Source organism: Pipra filicauda, unplaced genomic scaffold, assembly GCF_003945595.2.
Source record: "Pipra filicauda isolate LSUMZ 115617 unplaced genomic scaffold, ASM394559v2 scaffold141_size4267151_pilon, whole genome shotgun sequence".
NCBI lineage: Eukaryota > Metazoa > Chordata > Aves > Passeriformes > Pipridae > Pipra > Pipra filicauda.
In genome coordinates, this window is record NW_024103896.1 from 2,212,227 (window position 1) to 2,231,288 (window position 19,062).

At 39.4% G+C, this 19,062-nt stretch overlaps 1 protein-coding gene across 24 annotated transcripts in view; it reads right to left on the reverse strand.

Annotated features, from left to right (window-relative positions):
- Window positions 1-1,296: 1,296 nt before the first annotated feature.
- The window catches only part of DLG2 (discs large MAGUK scaffold protein 2), a 995,087-nt gene continuing 977,321 nt past the window's right edge, over window positions 1,297-19,062 (reverse strand). For all 24 annotated transcript variants that reach the window (XM_039378618.1, XM_039378625.1, XM_039378621.1 and 21 more), the window contains 6 exons: window positions 15,332-15,382; window positions 14,477-14,578; window positions 13,346-13,518; window positions 12,526-12,635; window positions 8,151-8,242; window positions 1,297-6,588 (listed from right to left, as the gene is read on the reverse strand). In XM_039378618.1, the coding sequence (XP_039234552.1) occupies window positions 6,482-6,588; window positions 8,151-8,242; window positions 12,526-12,635; window positions 13,346-13,518; window positions 14,477-14,578; window positions 15,332-15,382 (635 nt within the window). In that variant the 3' untranslated portion in view covers window positions 1,297-6,481. The remainder of the gene's footprint in view (window positions 6,589-8,150; window positions 8,243-12,525; window positions 12,636-13,345; window positions 13,519-14,476; window positions 14,579-15,331; window positions 15,383-19,062) is intronic.

Here is a 19,062-nt window from a genome sequence, read left to right on the forward strand (position 1 = left end):
ACAACTGAGTCCAGATAATGGGTTCGCTGTGTGAAGGGACCATTAAAAGGCAGTGGGACAAATGAGAGAAGGTGACCATTCAGGACATACTCCATGCCTAGCCACGGCAACAGGCTGGAAAGGTTTGCCACCACTGCCTGAATTGATCGTCACAGCATGTTTAGCTTTCTGCAATTTTAAGTATTTCCTGTCTCCAGTGCATTTTATAAAGATCATTTTCTAAGTTTCTCTTGCTTTTGCAGAATATAGTCTGGGGAATTGGCCTAGAGAGAGAATGAAGAAGAAAGTACTTTAATAAGAGACCCTGCTCTGTAATGATGAGTCCACCTACAGACTGCTTTTTAAGTGCTGCTCGGGAAAGCAACTTTACATAGTTGCTAAGGTTGCTTGACCAGTAACTTATTGATATGAAAAATCTCTCCGTAAACAGACTGACATCTCAAAAATAACTTTCTAACTTTTTTTTCCCCTAAGTTTTGCTCATCTGTATTTCAGTGTCAACTGTTTGGATTCTCTCCCTCTTCTGAATCTATTGGAGAAATCTAAAGCATCACAATGAATGTTTAGATGATTAACCATCCTTATGATTATGCAGCTAAAACTCTTGTGGACAGAGTTTTTCTCCCTGTAGTGTCAGTTTTGCCTCCCAGAGCCATATGGAGGCTCCATGGTCCTCTGCAGACTGAACATAGCACCGTCTGTGTGTCAAAAGCAGTGTCCCTGTCATGTTCACATCTCTGCTGGGGACTGACAATATTCACATGGCCTCCCTGGAGCCCACAAGCCATCTGCAAAGTAATTTCTGGAATTGTCAAACCCCAGCTCAAGGTTCTTGAGCTGTTGGGATCCTGTAGCACAACTGAGTTTACGCTCCACTAAGCTGCTCACAAGCATGTAATTATTACAGTCCTTATCCCCATGGCTGTGCAGTGATGTCGTAAACATAGAACAGTGATTTAATTATGAAAAAAATTCTGATAATTATTCACTAAGATGCTGACGATACCCAATGCACAGCAGAAGTGTGGTGAGGAGAAAATGGCTGTACTTCACCAGAGTGAATCTTCTTGGTGGCAAATTCCACACCAATGTGAAGTCAGAAGGAAAAAAAAGTACTGCAAGAAAGAAAAAACTTACCATATTTTCAGTAATTTTTGAAACCACCATCCTAATTCCAGACTTGTGTCTGTCTTGTATGACAGATCTCATAGTGTCTCAAGACATAGTAAAAGCATATTTCTCTTTTACTATTCTGCTTCAAGGAAAAAAGACAAATTATGCCTTGTGAAGAATCCATTTGCTATAAAGTGTAAAAATGCTTTAATATTAATATTTTATAATAAAATTCATGACATATTTATAAACACTCTATCAAGCATTTACAACTGAACCACAGCTGAGAGCTTGGACCGGAATAAATAAGCAAGGACACAGCTAGTATGAAATATACAGCTCAGTTTTTATAATTGTGTGTGCTTTATTCTTTACACAAATGGAATGGATGCACAGAGTATTTACATATAACAGGAGTGTAAGCTGGACAGGGTGTTTTGTAAACTCCAGTTCAGATTCTGAGTACCCCACACTACAGCTAGACTGAGAAACATCCTGCTAAAGAGATGCGCGCCGGCCAGTGTGCCAGACAGAGCAGCTTGGTGAGTACAGGCTGCTACACTCAGAAATTCAAACTGGCCAATTCAAATTTAGGAGCACAAATCCAGAAATTAAAAGGTTGCTATCCCACTAAGAGCCAACAGTGTTGCCTTTTTTCTTTTATTTTTTTTTTTTCCTTTTTTAAATGCTTTTTTTCCCCAAAAAAAATCTTGCCTGGGATGCTGGCTACCACTCATGCCCAGAAACACTGTTACATCAGGGAAAGTTGCCTGGGTCATAGGTCAGGGCTGTAAGCTGCTAATGTGGTATGAGAGATAATGGATCATCTCTCGTGCTCTTCACCTTAAAGACGGAGTCTCAAAAGGGCCAGTGAGGTGGTGGTTCCTATTGCTCTTGGTAAGATGTCAGTGGAGCTGCAGCATTCTGCAAATCCTTCTGCATGGGCTTTTTGTTCAGCAATTTCACAGCACCTACCTCAAAAGGATCTTGGTCCATGACTTGGCCCTTTGGGTGCTACAGTAAAATAAGCAGTAAATAATGAGGAAAGTGATGAGCTGCTGTTTAATCAGGTGGCCTTGGTGTTTTACAGTAATGCTAAAAAAAAATCAGTGTAATGAGGAGGATGGGATGGACTCCACTGCAATTAGAGGAGTGACTGTGATTTACACCAGCTGATGCAGGCTAGCTATATCCTGTATAGATTTTAGATATTATTTGCTGCTAGCTTTGATGTTGATTTGTGCCCAAGAATGGGAGCCTTTTTTTTATAATATAATGATGACCTCATTTTTATTTCTGAACTAATTGACAAGATGTCTGATTTTTAATGGAATAGGAAAAAAAGTTTATTTCACCAAGGCTTGGCTTGAGTACACAGAGAACTGCATACATAACATGGCAGACAAAATATTCAAGAGGGAAAATACTGAGATTAAAAGCTGTGAAGGATAAAAGACCACTTTCTGTGAACACAGCAGATATTATGGCTTTAAAACTGCAGCTGAAAAAGAAGCTTGAGACTTTTCATGAACTCTATTTTTCCTACAGATATCCTCCTCTGTTGTCACTCACTGAACCCTCTGGTCAGGTATACAATTTGAAAAAAAATAAGAAAAGAAAAAAATTAATAAAATTTGACTGAGCAAGTAACAGTGAAGGAGTAATACCAAAAATTTCTCTGTAGAAAATTAATGTAAATAGGTAGGGGGATGTTGTATACCTAGGACACTGTTGCTGGCTCCTAGTGGTTATTCGCTCAGGTTCCACACTACTCTCCAGGATGAGGATTTGACATTTCAGTGCAATGGAGAGATTTTTATCCTTGATTTTCACAGGTTCCTAGGACCCTATCCACACCAGAGCATCAAACCATGCTAGCTACAAACACAATTACATCACAGAATATTGATCTAGAAACAGCCTTAACTACCAAAGAAATTACAAAGCGCTAGCATGGACAGGGCACCTCTGTAGGAAGGGGGATTAAGCAAGAAAGAGACTCTTTCACTGGTTGATGCTCAGACCCTAAGACCAGTGAAGAGTGCTGTTTCACTGAGCCCTGTTAGCAAGCTCTCAATGAGTCAGTGCATGGAAGATTTTTTTTTTTTTTTTTGTGGCAAGGAAAAATAATTAGGTCGTAATATTGCACATCTGCAAAAAGCTAGCAAGATGTCATCATGATCATTCATGGGTGGACAAAAAGCGGTGATAATTTTGATTCTGCTTGGACCCTATGGTGCTACACACTGTGCCAGAACATGAGATATAGCACCAGGGGTGTGATCTGGCACTTTTCCTAAAGGGTCCAGCATCTGCATTTGTCTCATGTTTAGACGCTCCTAAGTCTTTTACATGGACAGAAGGGGAATTTGATTTTGCTAAGCTGTGTTAGCACCAATATGGACTCAGGTGCCAATTGCTATGGGTTGTGAGTTTGGACTTTTTTTTTTTTTTTTGCACCAGATGTAATTTTGCATGAGTCTTATGTTTCTCTTCCTCCTCCCACTACCACCCAGTATGATCTGAACAGCTGCAATGCAAAAATGGACTGCAGCTCTGCGAATGCTGAAACATGAAACGCAAAACGTCAACGCACAAAACAAATGGGAGTACAAGTCCTAAGGGAAATAAGACCTCTCACTGCTTCTCGTGACAATTTGTTTTTAAATATATGTTTTATTTAAAAAAAAAAAAAAAAAAGAAGTGCAATGTCAACTCTAAATTGGAAGCACGAACAACAGACAGGGAAAAATAAATAATGTTACTACAGTAACCAAGGACTGATGGAGAAATTGATTGTACTCAGCCGTAGTGTTACTGTTCACCTTAAAGCACAGCACATGACAAAGCAAAACAGTTACTAGTAGGATAGTACCATAAAAGGCTGCATGCTGAACTAAGAAACAAAGAAGCAGATGTGATTGATTGCTTAAAACAGAGCTGAAAATTAGAATGAAGTTCCTGCTTTAGGATACTTGGTTTTTCAGGTCTGGTGGGCTATTTCCCAACCTGGGGCAATAGTACTTTGCCAGCATGGAAAAATTCATGGCTTCCAAAGATCTGGGGTCACTCTGTGGATTTCTGCAGAATTATCCAAAATCAAAGCATTCATTAATTTATATTTTGTAAAAAAAAAAAAAAAATAAAAATGTTTCTAGCCCTTCTGATTACAAAGCTCTTCTGGAGACTTAACTGAAACCCTTGTTTAGAAATCTGCGCTGACCAGGCAAGAAAAATAGTAGTTAAAGAAGTGTGAACTTCTCAAAGTTACCATAGTTGGGCAGTAAGCTTAGGAGGCCCCCTCAGGGCCACTAAAATGCCCGTATTTTTAACCCTGTCACTGCTGGTGGCTTTTGCAAACATCCAGCTCGTCACGCTGTCTGCGGAAGTTGGCTGGGTATACCTGTCAGCTCGACAGGGTGTAGAAATGTAAGCTTCAAATAGACAAGTAACAGAGGAGTCTATTTAGCTTTTGCCCTTAAAACATCCTTAAGCGTTAGGGTTACTGTAGCCACCAGCTATAGGCATTGCACTCCTGCAGTGCAGCAGGCAGGAGTGTGGGTTTTACAGAGAACATGGTCCAGCAGCAGCAAAGGCAATTCAGTTTACTGTCGTAGCATTTTTGCAGTTGTCCCCTTGTGAGTCAGAGTGAAGAATGGCATCAGTATACAGAGGAAGGGCAGTGTGAAACAAGAAAGAAATATCTCCTTCTCCTTTTCCATGCACCCCAAACTGCAATTCCACAGACTTTCCCCAAATCCCTCACAAACTCCATTGCCTCAGTTTTTGCTTTTAAGACCCTTGTTGACTGTGAAATGAATGAAGATATAGGTTAGTTGGTGACCTGCCTGCAAAGAGAGGAAAGATCAAATACTTTTGTTATTTCCTTGAAAGAAACAGGAAGAATCATAAAACATTTGGGGGCGAAGGGTGCCTCCCTCCCAAGAGAGACATTATTAACCAAATTTGAGCATTGACATTTTGCTTCTGAATAGTTGCCCATTTCAATGTAAAGATGCATTATCCTTTTGTGTTCAGAAAAGTCCTACAGGGCAGTCAGTTAAACAGATCTTTCCACAGGAGTTCATCATGATTAAATAGAGGCAAGGAAGAGGATTAAATTGAAGGAAAAACAAAATGACAACTACAATTTAAGGAATTATTTGCTCATAATTAACAATAGAGAATCTGTTATGGAAAAGGGATAATGCAACTTGATGGTCCTCTTTACATTTTACAGTCGCACAAGGGTGTAAATATTTAATCTTTCAATTAATTAATCTTTACAAAATATCTTCACAAAAACATTTTTACCTATAGAAATTAGTTTCTATACATCAATATATTTTTATTTTTATAAATTATTCCATCTTTAAGTGCCTTCTATCAATATAAATGATAAAATAGACAATCAAAAATTTTAAAGCTTTTCCCAGTTGTATCCCTCCTTGTCAACATAGGTGCTGTGAATCCTCATATGTGTGTGTCCACATGGGAATGTATTTGTGTGCACGTGTGTGTGATGTGAAATGCTTCCATCCTCTCCCACACCCAAACATCATTAAAATAAACCATATTGTTATTAGTTTCTGATGTAATAGTGTTTTCAAAGGGGAAAAAAGAAATGCTTGACTTGGTTTCAGAAATCAAAAGATGTGCATAGTTACCAAAGTCGAGGTGTACCAACTACAAATATGCAATGACAAGCTTAGAATAGGACCCACCTCCCAGTCAAGTCACAGAGAGTCCTAACAGTGACCTCAGTAAGAAGTGGACCAAGTACTCTGAGCTTGATTTTGCAAGGTGCGTGTGGCCCTGATCTAGCAAAATTCTTAAGCCTGTGCTTAGCTTTGAGCACATGAATAGTCCTACTGGAATTGATGGAACTGAACAGAGAGGGAAGGATCGCAAGTGCCTCCAAGTCAATAGGCTGCTCATGTGTAGGAATTGGGGTCGAGTGCTGAGCGCCTTGCAGGATCAAGCCCTATATGAGGTTCAAGAGCTGGGAACTTCTCTTTAAAGCAATCAAAACACTGAGCTCAGCCATCAAAATCGATCGAAATGTCCGCACGGGCACAGGAGGTGGCTAGCTCCCCTTGACAGAGGGTCTCTGTGTCAAAAGTTTATGCCTACAACTGGTGCTCTGAGCACACAACAGATTTGCTTTATATGGTAGAAGTCTTTTTGTTCCTACCCTTTGACCCATCAGTGTCCTTCATGGCTTCAAACACTTTGTGTTGTACATTCATCAAAATTCACATTGACTGCAAAGAACATAAATGCAACAAAAACAGGAAAGCCTCCAAATAGTATATTATAGTTTTCTTCTAAATATTCTCCCGTCGTAATCAGAGGTGCAGTGGCTAATTTATAATTTTTCCTTTGAAGGAATCCAGATGAAAGGCCCAGATTGTTCTTCAATTACAAGTTTGCATTGATTATATATATCTTCTAAGCTATCTCCTTGGACAATAGCTGCAGTAGAGAAAACATATCAATACTTCTTTTAATTGATAGATACAGCATCCAGTGTCAGCAGATTTTCAGCATATTCATAGATACCGACAGAATGAGAAGGAACTGGCATACTGGGATGTTGATTATGGAAAAGTCATACCCCTGCAAACAGCAACTAAGTTCAAACCAATGGCACCTGCCCATGACAGAGACCCATCCCACTGCTTGTACTGGGAAGACTGAGCCAGGTTAATTCAGAGAACTAGCAGTTCTGTCCTAGGGCAGGGCAGCATTGTAGCTTCCCACTGTGGTAAGTCAAGACTTACATTTCAATTGATTTAGAAGCTACTAATGGTTATCCACAAATACCAGTCCCCTGAGGAGGAGCTTTCTAAACCTGCTCAAAGGAAATGCAGGTCTTAAAAGAGCAGGTCCTAAACCTTGTTTTTTTTCAGGTCAGGGAGAAGGTGCCCTTCTCTTTCCTCCTATGATCCATAGCTTGAGCTCTTGTCTTGAACTAGTGAGGATTTCTCTGGTCTGTACAAATGCAATTATGCAACATTTTTTCTGACTTCATTAAGAGCAGTTTTGTGTCAGGGATGGAATCAAATTCATAGAATGATAGAATTGTGAAAGTTGGAAAAGACATTTAAGATCATTGAACACAACTGTCAACCTAGCAACTCACCATGATGTTCACCACTAAATCATGTCCTCAAGTGCCATAGTCACATGCTTTTTAAACACCATGCTTTTTAAACTCCACTTCCCTGGACAGTCTTTTCCGACGTTTTACAACCTTTCCTGTGATTTTTTTTTTTTCTAATAGTTAATCTAAACCTCCTCTGGTACAACTTGAGGCCATTTCCTCATCCTTGTCACTTGTTATCTGGGAGAAGCCGATGCCCTGGCTACAACCTTCTTTCAAGTAGTTGTAGAGAGTGAGAAGGTCCCCCACGAGCCTCCTTTTCTCCAGGCTAAACACCCCCAGCTCCGTCAGCCACTCTTCATCAGACTTGTGCTCCAGACTCTTCACCAGCTCCACTGCCTTCTCTGCACATGCTCCAGGATCTCAATGTCTTTCTTATAGTGAGGGACCCAAAACTGAACACAGGATTCAAGGTGCAGCCTCACCAGTGCCCAGTATAGGGGAACGATGACTGCCCTGGTCCTGCTGGCCACACTATTGCTCGTGCAGGCCCTTGGCCATCTTGGCCACCTGGGAACATTGCTGACTCAGCACTCCTTGGTCCTTTTCTTCTGGGCAGCTTTCCAGAAACTCTGCCCCAAGCCTGTAGTGAGGCAGGGGGCTGTTGTGACCCAAGTGCAGGACACAGCATTTCGCCTTCTCAAACATCATACAATTGGCCTTGGCATAGATATTCCTTTAGGACATCAAACCTTTGAGTTGAATGCCTCAATTACTTTGGAATTTCAAGGAGACAATAGTCTCAAACCAGAAGTCCTTACTCTGGGCACACTACACTGATAGGTACTCTAGCTCAGAGACAGACCTGATCAAGTTGTTTTGCAATAAAAGACTATATCTTGGGGAAAAAATGGCATTAATAAAAACATACCTGTGAAATATTCTCCAAATTCTTGTTCTAATTTAATTGCTCGATCATAGGTTTTCTTCGCTTGCTCCTCTGTAAGACGTTTATTCATTTCCCTAGAAATACAAAGGAAGTAATAAAAAAATTTGGATTCTTGACAGAACAGCTTTCCAAAAGACATGTTCAACTGAATCACAGATGGATTGAGATTGATACAAGAGTCAAACAGTAAAATTCTTCCATCATTTCAGAGACAGTTTCGTGTTTTCAATTTAATTTCATTCTTATGTAGCACAAAACTATTTTTTCAAACTACTTTCCATTTCATATTTCTCCAGTAAATTTTTGTCTTGAGTTCAATACTTTACATTGCCAAACAAAATATAAGGCCTGAATCTGGTAGCCACTAACTGAGATAGACTTGAGACATCAGGAACCTATAGGTAAGTTTGGTATCCAGCACATCCTATTGTCTGAGCACTCGGTACTCCTGCCTCCAGAGCTGAAGCTCCTTCAGAAACTTCTCTATCTCCCACATCCAGCTGGCTGCCACAGCTGAATAATGTTGTACAGACTGCTTATTGGGTACCAATAATGTAAAAACATAAACAGCCAGTTACATTCTGATTTTCTTCGTGTTTTGTTATATGCTGGAGCATTTCTGTTTCAACAGAAAGCATTATTTAATAACTTTAAGAAATGAGTCGTTTTGCCTGTACATACTCAGCTTTTAATACCACTGTATACTTTCAGTGATGAAGCTTGTACTTATTCACAGCCTTACACTTATATGCCTGCAGATGTCCAAAGTAATTGTCAATAATAAGTAGAGTTTGCCCATTCTAGCATTTTTTCACAGCATGGATTAATTTTTCTTGACATGTGATGAAAATTTTCTGAGGCAACTAGGAAAGCAAGAGAAAGGAGCATCTTGTGTTCTACATAAATCTGACTTAATGCCTTGCACTGAATCATATGATTATGTGGTAATGGACTGCATACAACATGACATGGGTGATGCACGTAGAAAATTATGTGCATTACGGTGCATAAAAAAATGATCTATGAAGGGTACAACAGTATGAACTTGCTACAAATAACTCCCACCTGGCTTCTGAAAAACACCCTGGAAGATGTCTAGGATGCAAAAATGTGTTTCTAGAAATGGCTTACTGCTGCCGACCTATATAACTAAGCATATAGCTGGGAACACTGCTTAGAACAATCTCTCTGGAAGTACTAAAGCAATGGAGAAAGCAGGTTTATAAAATGAAGGTAAGAAAGATTTCTTAAAAAATGTATGACAGTAATTTTAGTTTATATAGATAGGTTTAGCATTTGCCAATCTGTATGTTGTCCTGCTGAATTCGTAATACTACTTTTTCTATTGAGTGGAAAGATTGCTATCTAATTGAGCTCCGGCGGACTTATCAGCTACACCTACTTGAACATCTCTTTAGGTGACTGAACCAAAACTCCGTCTTGAAGTGGGACATACCATTGCAAATTCTTAGCCAAACTTAACATTTTCATCTTAAGGACACTCAGATAATATTGTAGTGCTAACAGCCTCCTCCTTCCAGATCTATTTCTGGCAAATTTCTAAGAAGTCTTCCTCAGGATCTTTGAATTAGCAGAAGAGATAATACAAATGAAAATACAAACAAATGTTTATAATAGGAATTATTTTGAAATAGGTACAAATTTGCCTTACACATTCAGGTTATAGATTTGCCTGGAGTATAAAACTGTGCTAGTTGTATTCATGCCTCTGCCCATCCTGTGCCTTCAGAAGAAAAGGGAGGACCCTGATAACTACTTTTCATGATGAATTAAAAGTGCTGTCACACTGCAGTTCCTTTTATTTTTTTTATTTCCTAGTCGGGGACCTGCACAGCTCGTGAATTCAAAATAATCCTCCAGGCATATTTTCCATGGTTTTCCTCTTCTCCCAGTGAAGAGCTCACCCAGGCAGGCTTTTTCTCACTTCTATTTCTCATCGCCCTGATCTCAACACTGTCCTACTTCCTCTAGAGAGAGAGCCTGATTGAAGGGTACCAACAAGGATGCCTTTGGGTGGAATTGTGTAGGAATTGGGTGGAATTGTGTAGGGGTAGGGAGAGAGGAAGGGAGGAAGGAAGGAAGGGAGGGAGGGAGGGAGGGAGGAAGGGGTGATGGAGCAGTATTTTTACACCAATGGCCATGTGTTCTGACTGCTTTTACATCCAATAGCCCCTTATAGTCTTCCATCACTGTGGTTGTAAGTGTTAGTAGGGTATTTCCAGAAAACCTGGAATAACCAAATTTCAAGTGAAGGAGCAAGCTTAATTTATGTTCCCTTCACTCTTCTTGCTTCCACTGTCAGATGGGTGCAAAAGAGCATATGCATAAATGAGAGTTAGACTACAACTTTATGTTATAATTTTGCTGAAAGAATAAACCTTTTCTTATTGTTTCTCTGCATCTTGTGATTAGAAATTTTTTGTCCTTTATGTTTTGACTTTGTCACTACAGTAACTTTCAACTTATTGGTATGAACAAGAAAAGACCTACAAGGCCATCAAGTCCAACCTTTGATTTATTACCACCTTGTCAACTAGACCATAACACTAAGTGCCACATCCAGCTGTTTCTTGAACAACACATTTGTTTTATTGCCTGTTGCTTTGGTTCAACAACAGGATGATTGTCATAATATTTTGCATCTTCATAACACCATTCAGTCAATCTGTTCAATGATTTGCTGTTCTAACATTAAATCAATGAAGCCTTTATGTTATTGCCACTTTTCTGGTTCTGCCTGATGTATTTTTCAGAGTAAGGGCCTCTTTTATTTACTTTCTTTTTTTTTAATCCTTCCAGAGGCAGTACCAGAATTAAAAAAATAATGGAAATGTTTTATGAATGCAAAACATGTACATTAAAATCTATGTTAAAACAACCAATGTAGAAGGTAGGCTATCAGACAACCCTTCTTCTGTACAGTATCAAAATCAGAATACAATTGAATTGCAGGGCTCGAAGAAATGTCAGGAAGTCATCCAGTCCAAGATGGCTTTTGGTCAGGATAGGGCTACATAAGTACCACATACTGTGCATCATTCCCTGTAATGTGACTGGACATTCAACAACCTCATTGCCAAAAGGCAGGGCCAGGGAGAATGCACATTCACGAGATGGGTTGTTTTGGCATTCTCCAGCTCTGTGACCAATGTCTGTGGGCACAGAGTTACCATTACTAGACACAGATCTGTAACAGGAGGGTGGGTGCCTACATTTTACCTGTGAAACACATACGTATGGCATTACCTGGCCTTTGCAGAGCCTTGGGCGAGGGGAAGGCGCAGAGGTCAAAATTTCATTCCTATCACAGCAAAGTAAGCTGATAGCTCTTGCCTTACCTTGAGTGTACATGGAAAACACCTTGATAACAATGTATTTTGTCCTAAGCTTTAATCGGTATGAGGATCAATTCCATATTTCCTCCTCAGCCTTCTCTGTGTGACACTAGATAATGCTCATTCCTCCTCCATGAGCAGGATGGAACCAAGAACCAGGCCAGCACTACAGCTGAGGCCTCATCCATCCCCAGTAAAACAAAATAGCTGTCTATTGTGTCCTTACACAACACTGATATGAATATAGCCTACAGTGGCGGTTTCCTTTTTTGCAACCGTTAGCCATCCAATTCAAATTCCTGTGTAATCCACCCCAACTGCCAGATGCTTTTCTGCAGTGTACAGCTTAATTATTCCATTTGTACTCCTGCATTTAATTTTCTCCCCTTTGTGCTGAATTTTATATTACTGCTCTTATATTGAGTTTCAATCTTATCCTCCAAAGTTCATGTCACCTTGACATGGTGAGCCTTGACAGCATGAAGTTGGTGCCTTTTCTTTCATTCTTTTGAGTGTTACATTTGCCCCTCTCCAGTCCCACAGCTCCTTGCCTATCCTCTTACAGGCCTTCAGGCAAATGAAGGGCTTTTATGAAGAAGCACGCACCTCAAACCTTGCACAGGTTTAACCCTCTGGTTTGTGCCCTTGACCAGACTCTACACTCCAGGAACACCTGAGGCTGGATGGGATAAGCCATGCTACTTGAGTCCTTGGTGGACTTGTTGCACAGGTTGGAGCAAGTATATCGAGCACTGGCAGGGAGTGCTTCATGGTCCAGCATGTAAGCACACATGTCCCAGTCTGAAAGGTTCAAAGGGAGTTCTGGCTTTGAACAATGGACAACAGTGGACGACAGGCTGTGAGGACAAGTCTACACTGTTCCCAGTTTCCCTCATTATTACTAATTATAGAGAACAGGAAAAATGTAGACTCAAGACTTGTGTGGTGCCACTTGAGATTGTACCCTGAAAAACAAAACGCTTGAAGAAGTTTATACTCACATCAGAGGCTCCCATGATTTAGGCTTAATGAAGATAGCGATGGGATAGAGTTGTGCAACTTGTAGTCGTTTGATAGCATTTCCTGACACATCAAGTATACAGTGCTTGCCCTGTTGGAAGCAGATGAGGATGTGTTTATTTTTGCAGAGTTTCCTGCAGATCAGCCAAAAGATAGGAAGCAATTCGGCGACGCAGTGGCCTGGAACGGGGCCATTACTGGCACACCAGGGAAGGGGGAAGCCCAGGGCATGTGTTTCACTACTTTATGTTCTTTCCTTTACTTTGGTGCTAATACAAAATATACACTGACGATATGGAAACAAACTTGGCTTTTATTTTTTCCTGGGAGGAAATTCGTAGGGGCAGGAGGATTTTCTTGAGATAAGGAAAATCAATTCATAAAGGTTAATATGATGTCTATGTTCTTGCTGGTTAAATAAGTTCTTGTTTATGTTGAAGACTCTCCATGTTACCGGAGACAAATAATGTAATCTTTCTGTGGTTTGTTCTTTTGCCTCTATGAAAGTGAGTTAAGTTTATCTACCTATCTTACAGAAGGAAGAGAAAAGGCTGTTTTGGGGTGTACTTGAGGCACTGTATTAGAATCCTGAATCCATGGCACTACATCCAAGTACAGGAAGTGTCAAGGATGATGTAATTCAAAGCAGAGACTCCACTTGTGGAGTCATTATAAAGCCTATAAATATTAGGATGCCATTTTGCAGATATTTTCTATTTTTGCCAGAGAATCATATCTGAGACACAATATGGAAACAAAGCAGATCATGTTGTACAGGCAATAAAACTAGTGTCAACCTACCCTTTCTGCCACAAATCTCACAGACTGGACACTAGTTCCATATAAATTATCATTGTACTGCCCAGCTTCTATAAATTTGTGCTCTTGGATATCTTTTTCCATTTGTTCTCTTGAAATGACAAAATGATAATCTCTCCCATCCACTTCATAGTCACGCTTTGGCCGTGTGGTATCTGCATGAAACAAAAGACGGAAGATAAAAAAGTCTGTAAAAACATTTAATGCAAAAAATGCAGCAATGAAGGCTTGCTCAGTGGGCAATGCTGGATCTGCTCTAAGGGGAGGCACTCCACATCTGAGAGTAGATTTTGGCTACTACAGATTGTTTTCAATGGAGTCATGACAATAAAGCTGTCTTTGTGTAGTAATACCTTCTAATGTTTACCTCCAATCAATACAGGCTAAAATAAAATTAGGGTTTACCAGAATTTCACTTTTTTTTCAGCAGGATCACAAAAAACCCTCAAATATAAAATGCATTCCAGATTGTAAATCTGATTTTATCATGATGATAAAATGAATCGTAATCTAATCAATTTAGCCTTATTTATAAGCCTGATTTGGTTCTCACCTCTAGCAGTTTTAAGGTAACATATTTGCAGAGACAACAGTTTAAAATGAAGTACAACTGCAATCAGGGCCCAAAATAGATAGCAAGCTCTAATGATTCAAGTTATAAATACTCTGTTTAATTCAGGGTCTAACATTGCTTTCAAATTCAACAGTCTAGATCTCACACAATTCACAGATTATTCCGTATTTTATAGGTGGATACTGTGCAATTGAGCTGAACCATTTTACATTTTACCAGTACTTCGAACATATCTTATTTAAGAAACCATAGATGGATTGATTACTAAACTGAGTTAGTGACTAGAAAGTTCCTTGTTTAAAAAAGTCCTAGAGCTTTTGAGACAATTCTTTTGAGAAATGTTTTCCAGACCTTCACAACCTTTTTAAAAATTTTATTTATTTGTTCTTTTCCCCTTTTCTGTGTAATGGAAAAATGACCTTTGAGAAACTCAACTACATATGGTTTATGCATACTGTTTTCACAGAAATTTATTTAATGTTTAGCACCAAGGGATACAGTTCACTCAGCTGCAGAACTAGGAGTAAAATCATACTTACGTGGTACACATGATCCAAACTTATCAGGGAATTCAGATATCAAATCATCGTTGATCCGATCTTTCATAGGACCCAGAATAATAACCGGCCTGGTGTAATTAACTGAACAACAAAAAGAAAGGCACATTTTGATGATCTTACTGCTAAATAATAAATAAATTTACCCAAATATGCACTAACCATAGTTTTTGTTTTCATATATGAAGTAAAAACTTAGGTGCACATTTTATTGATGAATATTTTATTTATTGACATGAATAAGGAAATGGAACTAACACCATTGCAGAGCTCTGTGATGATCCATGTGCAAGGTCAAATGATTATGTAGAAGCATATATATTTGCTATCACTCAAGAAGGCCACTCCCAAATACTTGCAGATGGACTCTTCCATGAGGCATGGAAAGGTTGTTGTAGCATTTCTTTCTCCTGTAGTTATATGAGTGCATTCCCCATTAAATCGTGTGAGTGCACTCCCAGTTTCAGTTGCCTTCCCATGGGTTCATCTACACTGGGTAGTGGCACATATCATGAAAAGCAAAATAACAAAGACCTTCCATATAAAAATATTGCAGTAAATCTAGAAAATCTACATCAATATTTTGTAGATTGATTAACGTATGCATTAGTAAAGCCCATGAGAGCATACTGGAGAGAGTCCTGGGAATGCTAGGAAGTGGGAGCTTTCAAGGAAGATCCTTATATAATTTTTTTCATATGCGATAGGCTGAGTGTCCAAGAAAAAGAAGCCACAGAGAACCTGTGACTGGCACAGCAAGGCTTACTGCTCTACTGGCCCCCAAACTGTGAAATGAAATATATAAGGAACAGTGGTAGAAAAGCAGATGAAACTTACTTTCCTGTCTTGTGACTGGTTCATAAGAAAGGATGCAGTCTTCTTGGCCTCCTGATGAGAAAAGAAAGAGGAGAGATTGAAGCTGACAAGAAATACATGGAGTACTTAAGCCTGATAAAATGTTTCACATGGAGACAGACTGAGACAGACACGTCTCTCTGATAAGCCTTTCACCTGAACCATTCCAAAGCCCATCATAACTTCCAGGTGTAGAGAATGATTTTTTCCTTCCCCTCCCTCCCCTTCCAAGTCTTTCAATTCTCTTTACTGAAATTGGGCTTTTTCAATGATGGGCAACAAGGCTTTATTTATTGATTTGATAGCAAGGCTGTTTACAAGGATAGTGCAGAAATTTAAGATGCAATTCTTTCTCTTGTCTTATTGTTAAGGCTCTAACATGTTGCTGTAGAGCAAATCCAAAGGCTACCTAGATGGAACACTTTTTATCCATATGTATAAACATAAATACATTTTGGTTGACTGTTCTTCTGTGCATAGCCTCTACAGTTTAGTTCATCCACAGCCTAACATCTAGCTACAAGCTATTTTCTGACACTTCTCCCTTCCCTGAATACAAATCACAGACTCAAAGAATGGTTGGAGTTGAAATGGACCTCTGGAGATCACCTAGTCCAATTGCCCCTGCTAAAGAAGGTTCAGCTAGAACAGGTTGTACAGGATCATGTCTAGGCAGGTTTTGAATACCTTCAGAGAAGGTCTCACAGCATCATATTTTACATGCTTATCCTCCCTCTGCCCCTGTTAGGACAGTGCTGTTTCCTCATGGTGATGTTTAGGGAACTAAAGCAGGTAAATTTGCCATGAGAAACAAATGACATTACATGGGCTACAATTTGGGTGCAGGTGTGCAGTTCCTGAAAGAGAGTGCAGGAGAAGAGGGAAGAGGATTCTTCACCTAATGCATGAATAATTCCTGCACATTTCTTTTTCTGGGTCACTGCCACATACTTGAGGGTTCTGGTAGTTTCTAAATATGATTTAGACTTAGCAAAGTTTAAAACTATGATTTTACTTTTACTCAGTTCAGGGTTTGTCTTGGAGAAGATCCACAGACAGGATTTTGCAACTAATTCAGATATTACAGAAGAAAAAGTATCATAACGTACACCAGTGCTTTGTAAAACAGACAGGGTTGCCCTCATTTCATCTGCTTGGATGCACATGAACCTGTGTTACATTATCCCTGCCAGACCAAAGTGTGCACATACAGGGGAACAGCGCTACCTGATGCCTGATGGAAACATATGTAGGGTCTAGAGGTGGGTACACCTCACACTGAAGTAGTCTGACTGCTGTCTGAGTCACTATTGAGGTTCCACTAACTATATTAAAAAACTTTGTGTTGGATGCAATGCCTAGCTCCCAAGAAGGTATAAAACTTTTTGCGGTTAATCTTAAGCTGACTCCCACATCATGAGTCTAATATATTGATGGATATAATTTTTTGTGGTGCATTATCTAGGCAGCTGTGACAAATGTGTAAAAAAGTAAAAGTAAAAATAATGTTGTAATTGAGGACAATAATTGGAAAATCAAAGAAAAAACTGTACTGATGTGTTAGGAGAGAGGGAAAACTGGCAGTTGACATAGGACGAACTCCAGCCCAGCAATGGTGCTGAAGTAGCAAAGGAGAGAACATAATTTTTAATAAAAGGAAGAGATTAGACAGCTTTTGAGGAAAAGGTCACATAACATGAGTAGTGTGAATAATGGATTTTCTTCTCTATTTGCATATGTTTGATATTGCAATCACTTAACTTTGGGTTTTCGTAAAGTTAAAATAATATGATTATTGTTACACTAGTTTTCATGCATCAGATGTATTATTTTCCCTTAAGTTTCTCTGGAAATTTTAGGAGTGATGTAAAAGTCAGGATGTCCCATTCCACTGGAGATTAAATGATTCACTCTCCAGGTTTGATGAGGGTGCTCCTGCATTGCCTTCCCTCCATCCCACAGGAGCCAAGGCTATATTTTCTGACAGCCTAAGAAAGTCAATCTTGGGGTGGGTGATGAAGCCATTATGGACCAGTTGTGTGGAGGGGAACCTGTTTGTATGAATACAATCCTAAAGTTTAAAAAACTTGTTTTAATGGATATTTCAGCTAATTTCAGCAACATGAGGCATGAGTGCTTGTGTCTGAGCTAGTTCTTAGGTACCCTTTGGAGCCAGTGGCTACCTACAAATAGGAAAGGGCCTATTCTAAGACATGAGTCATCTGACCTGTTTTAGATTTCTACTGTGTGATGAGAGAAAAAGTCAGAAGGGTGTGTTTGTCTCTATTGTCCCATAAAAACATGTCAGATGCAGACACCTACATTTAAATAGCAGAATCTCATTGGAGTGACACTGTTAATAGCAACTGAAGGAAAATAGACAATCGCTCTGAAACTACTGTTCAAAATTTTATTTTTTTTTTAAACTGTAAACTAATATTTGGCTTTGGCACAGCTTTATAACCAGCACTGATAAGCCAGCACATATTTTACTTTCTCTTTTGCCCAGTCTCTGGCAGACATGTCTACATGCTAAAGTTGTTGGCACATCCACACTATCAGTAGGGAGAGAAACGAGCCTGTTGTTTTACAGAAATCTCTTAAAGTTGTGACCATATTGAAAGCAAAGAAAAATTCTTCAGCCCACTCAAACTGTGCTGAAGTTTAAGCCATTGGGAAGGGTTGCATCAAGTAAGGAGAAATTTTGAGACTGACTGTGATACACAGGGACTTAAAGACAGACATCTTCCTGAGGTAAGCCTCTTCAGTCCCAAGTTCCAGACTCAACATGGAGTGCAAGTATGGGGGAAAGCTTTACTGTTTCCACTATTTTTCTTTTCTGGGAAAAGGACTCAGGAGCTCAAATTTGTAAGTGAATAAAATGCTACCAAGTACTGTCCAGAAAAAACCCTGTAGGTCCTCAGAGGCTACTATGCATTTTAGCTGTACCAGATAGCATTTTTTAATGATCTCTACTCAGTCAGTACTTTATGGTTTTGAATCAGTCCATAAAGTATTAAGCATAGTGAAGAGCTCTAGAGTCAATCAATAATCGGATTGCTATAACCTTGTGATGGCTTTGAGGTGTGAGACACAGCATGAAATCCATCAGGACACAGGTTCTTATTTATCATTTGCCTAAGCTTCATTTACCACCCACATTAATGGCTTAATTAGCACAGGTTAGCTGTATTGGTCTAGGAAATCTTTGTGACATTTAACACATAAAACACAAAGAGGAAAAAGCAGAAGACCTTTCTATAGGATTTTGGCAGGATCCCTTGCTTTCAGTAAAATGCCATCAAGTCAAAAAGGAGAAGAAAAGAAAAAAATTAAGAAAAGAGAAGAAAGAAAAAGGAAACTTTCCTAAATGCAATATATTTATGAGTTAAATTATTAGAGGGCTTTCACTTTCCAAGGACCACTCCCTGCTTCCCTTTGTTCTTGGTTTGCCGGTTGGTGATTTCTCATGCTTGGGAAGAGAAGAATAACCTGGAGTTTGTTATAACTTATAGCCTCTATGAAATGGGCAGAGAGGTCCTGCACAAGCAGGTAAGTTTCACAAGGACTACTAATTTCAAGTTTTTCAAGGGATTTTATAGGGTTTCAGATGGATATACCTGAAAGGACCTCTGTTTTTCCTTTCTGATTAGATGCCAGAGAGTCTGTGAAAGACTCAAAACCAGTTTCAATGTAGACCAGTTTCATGTAAC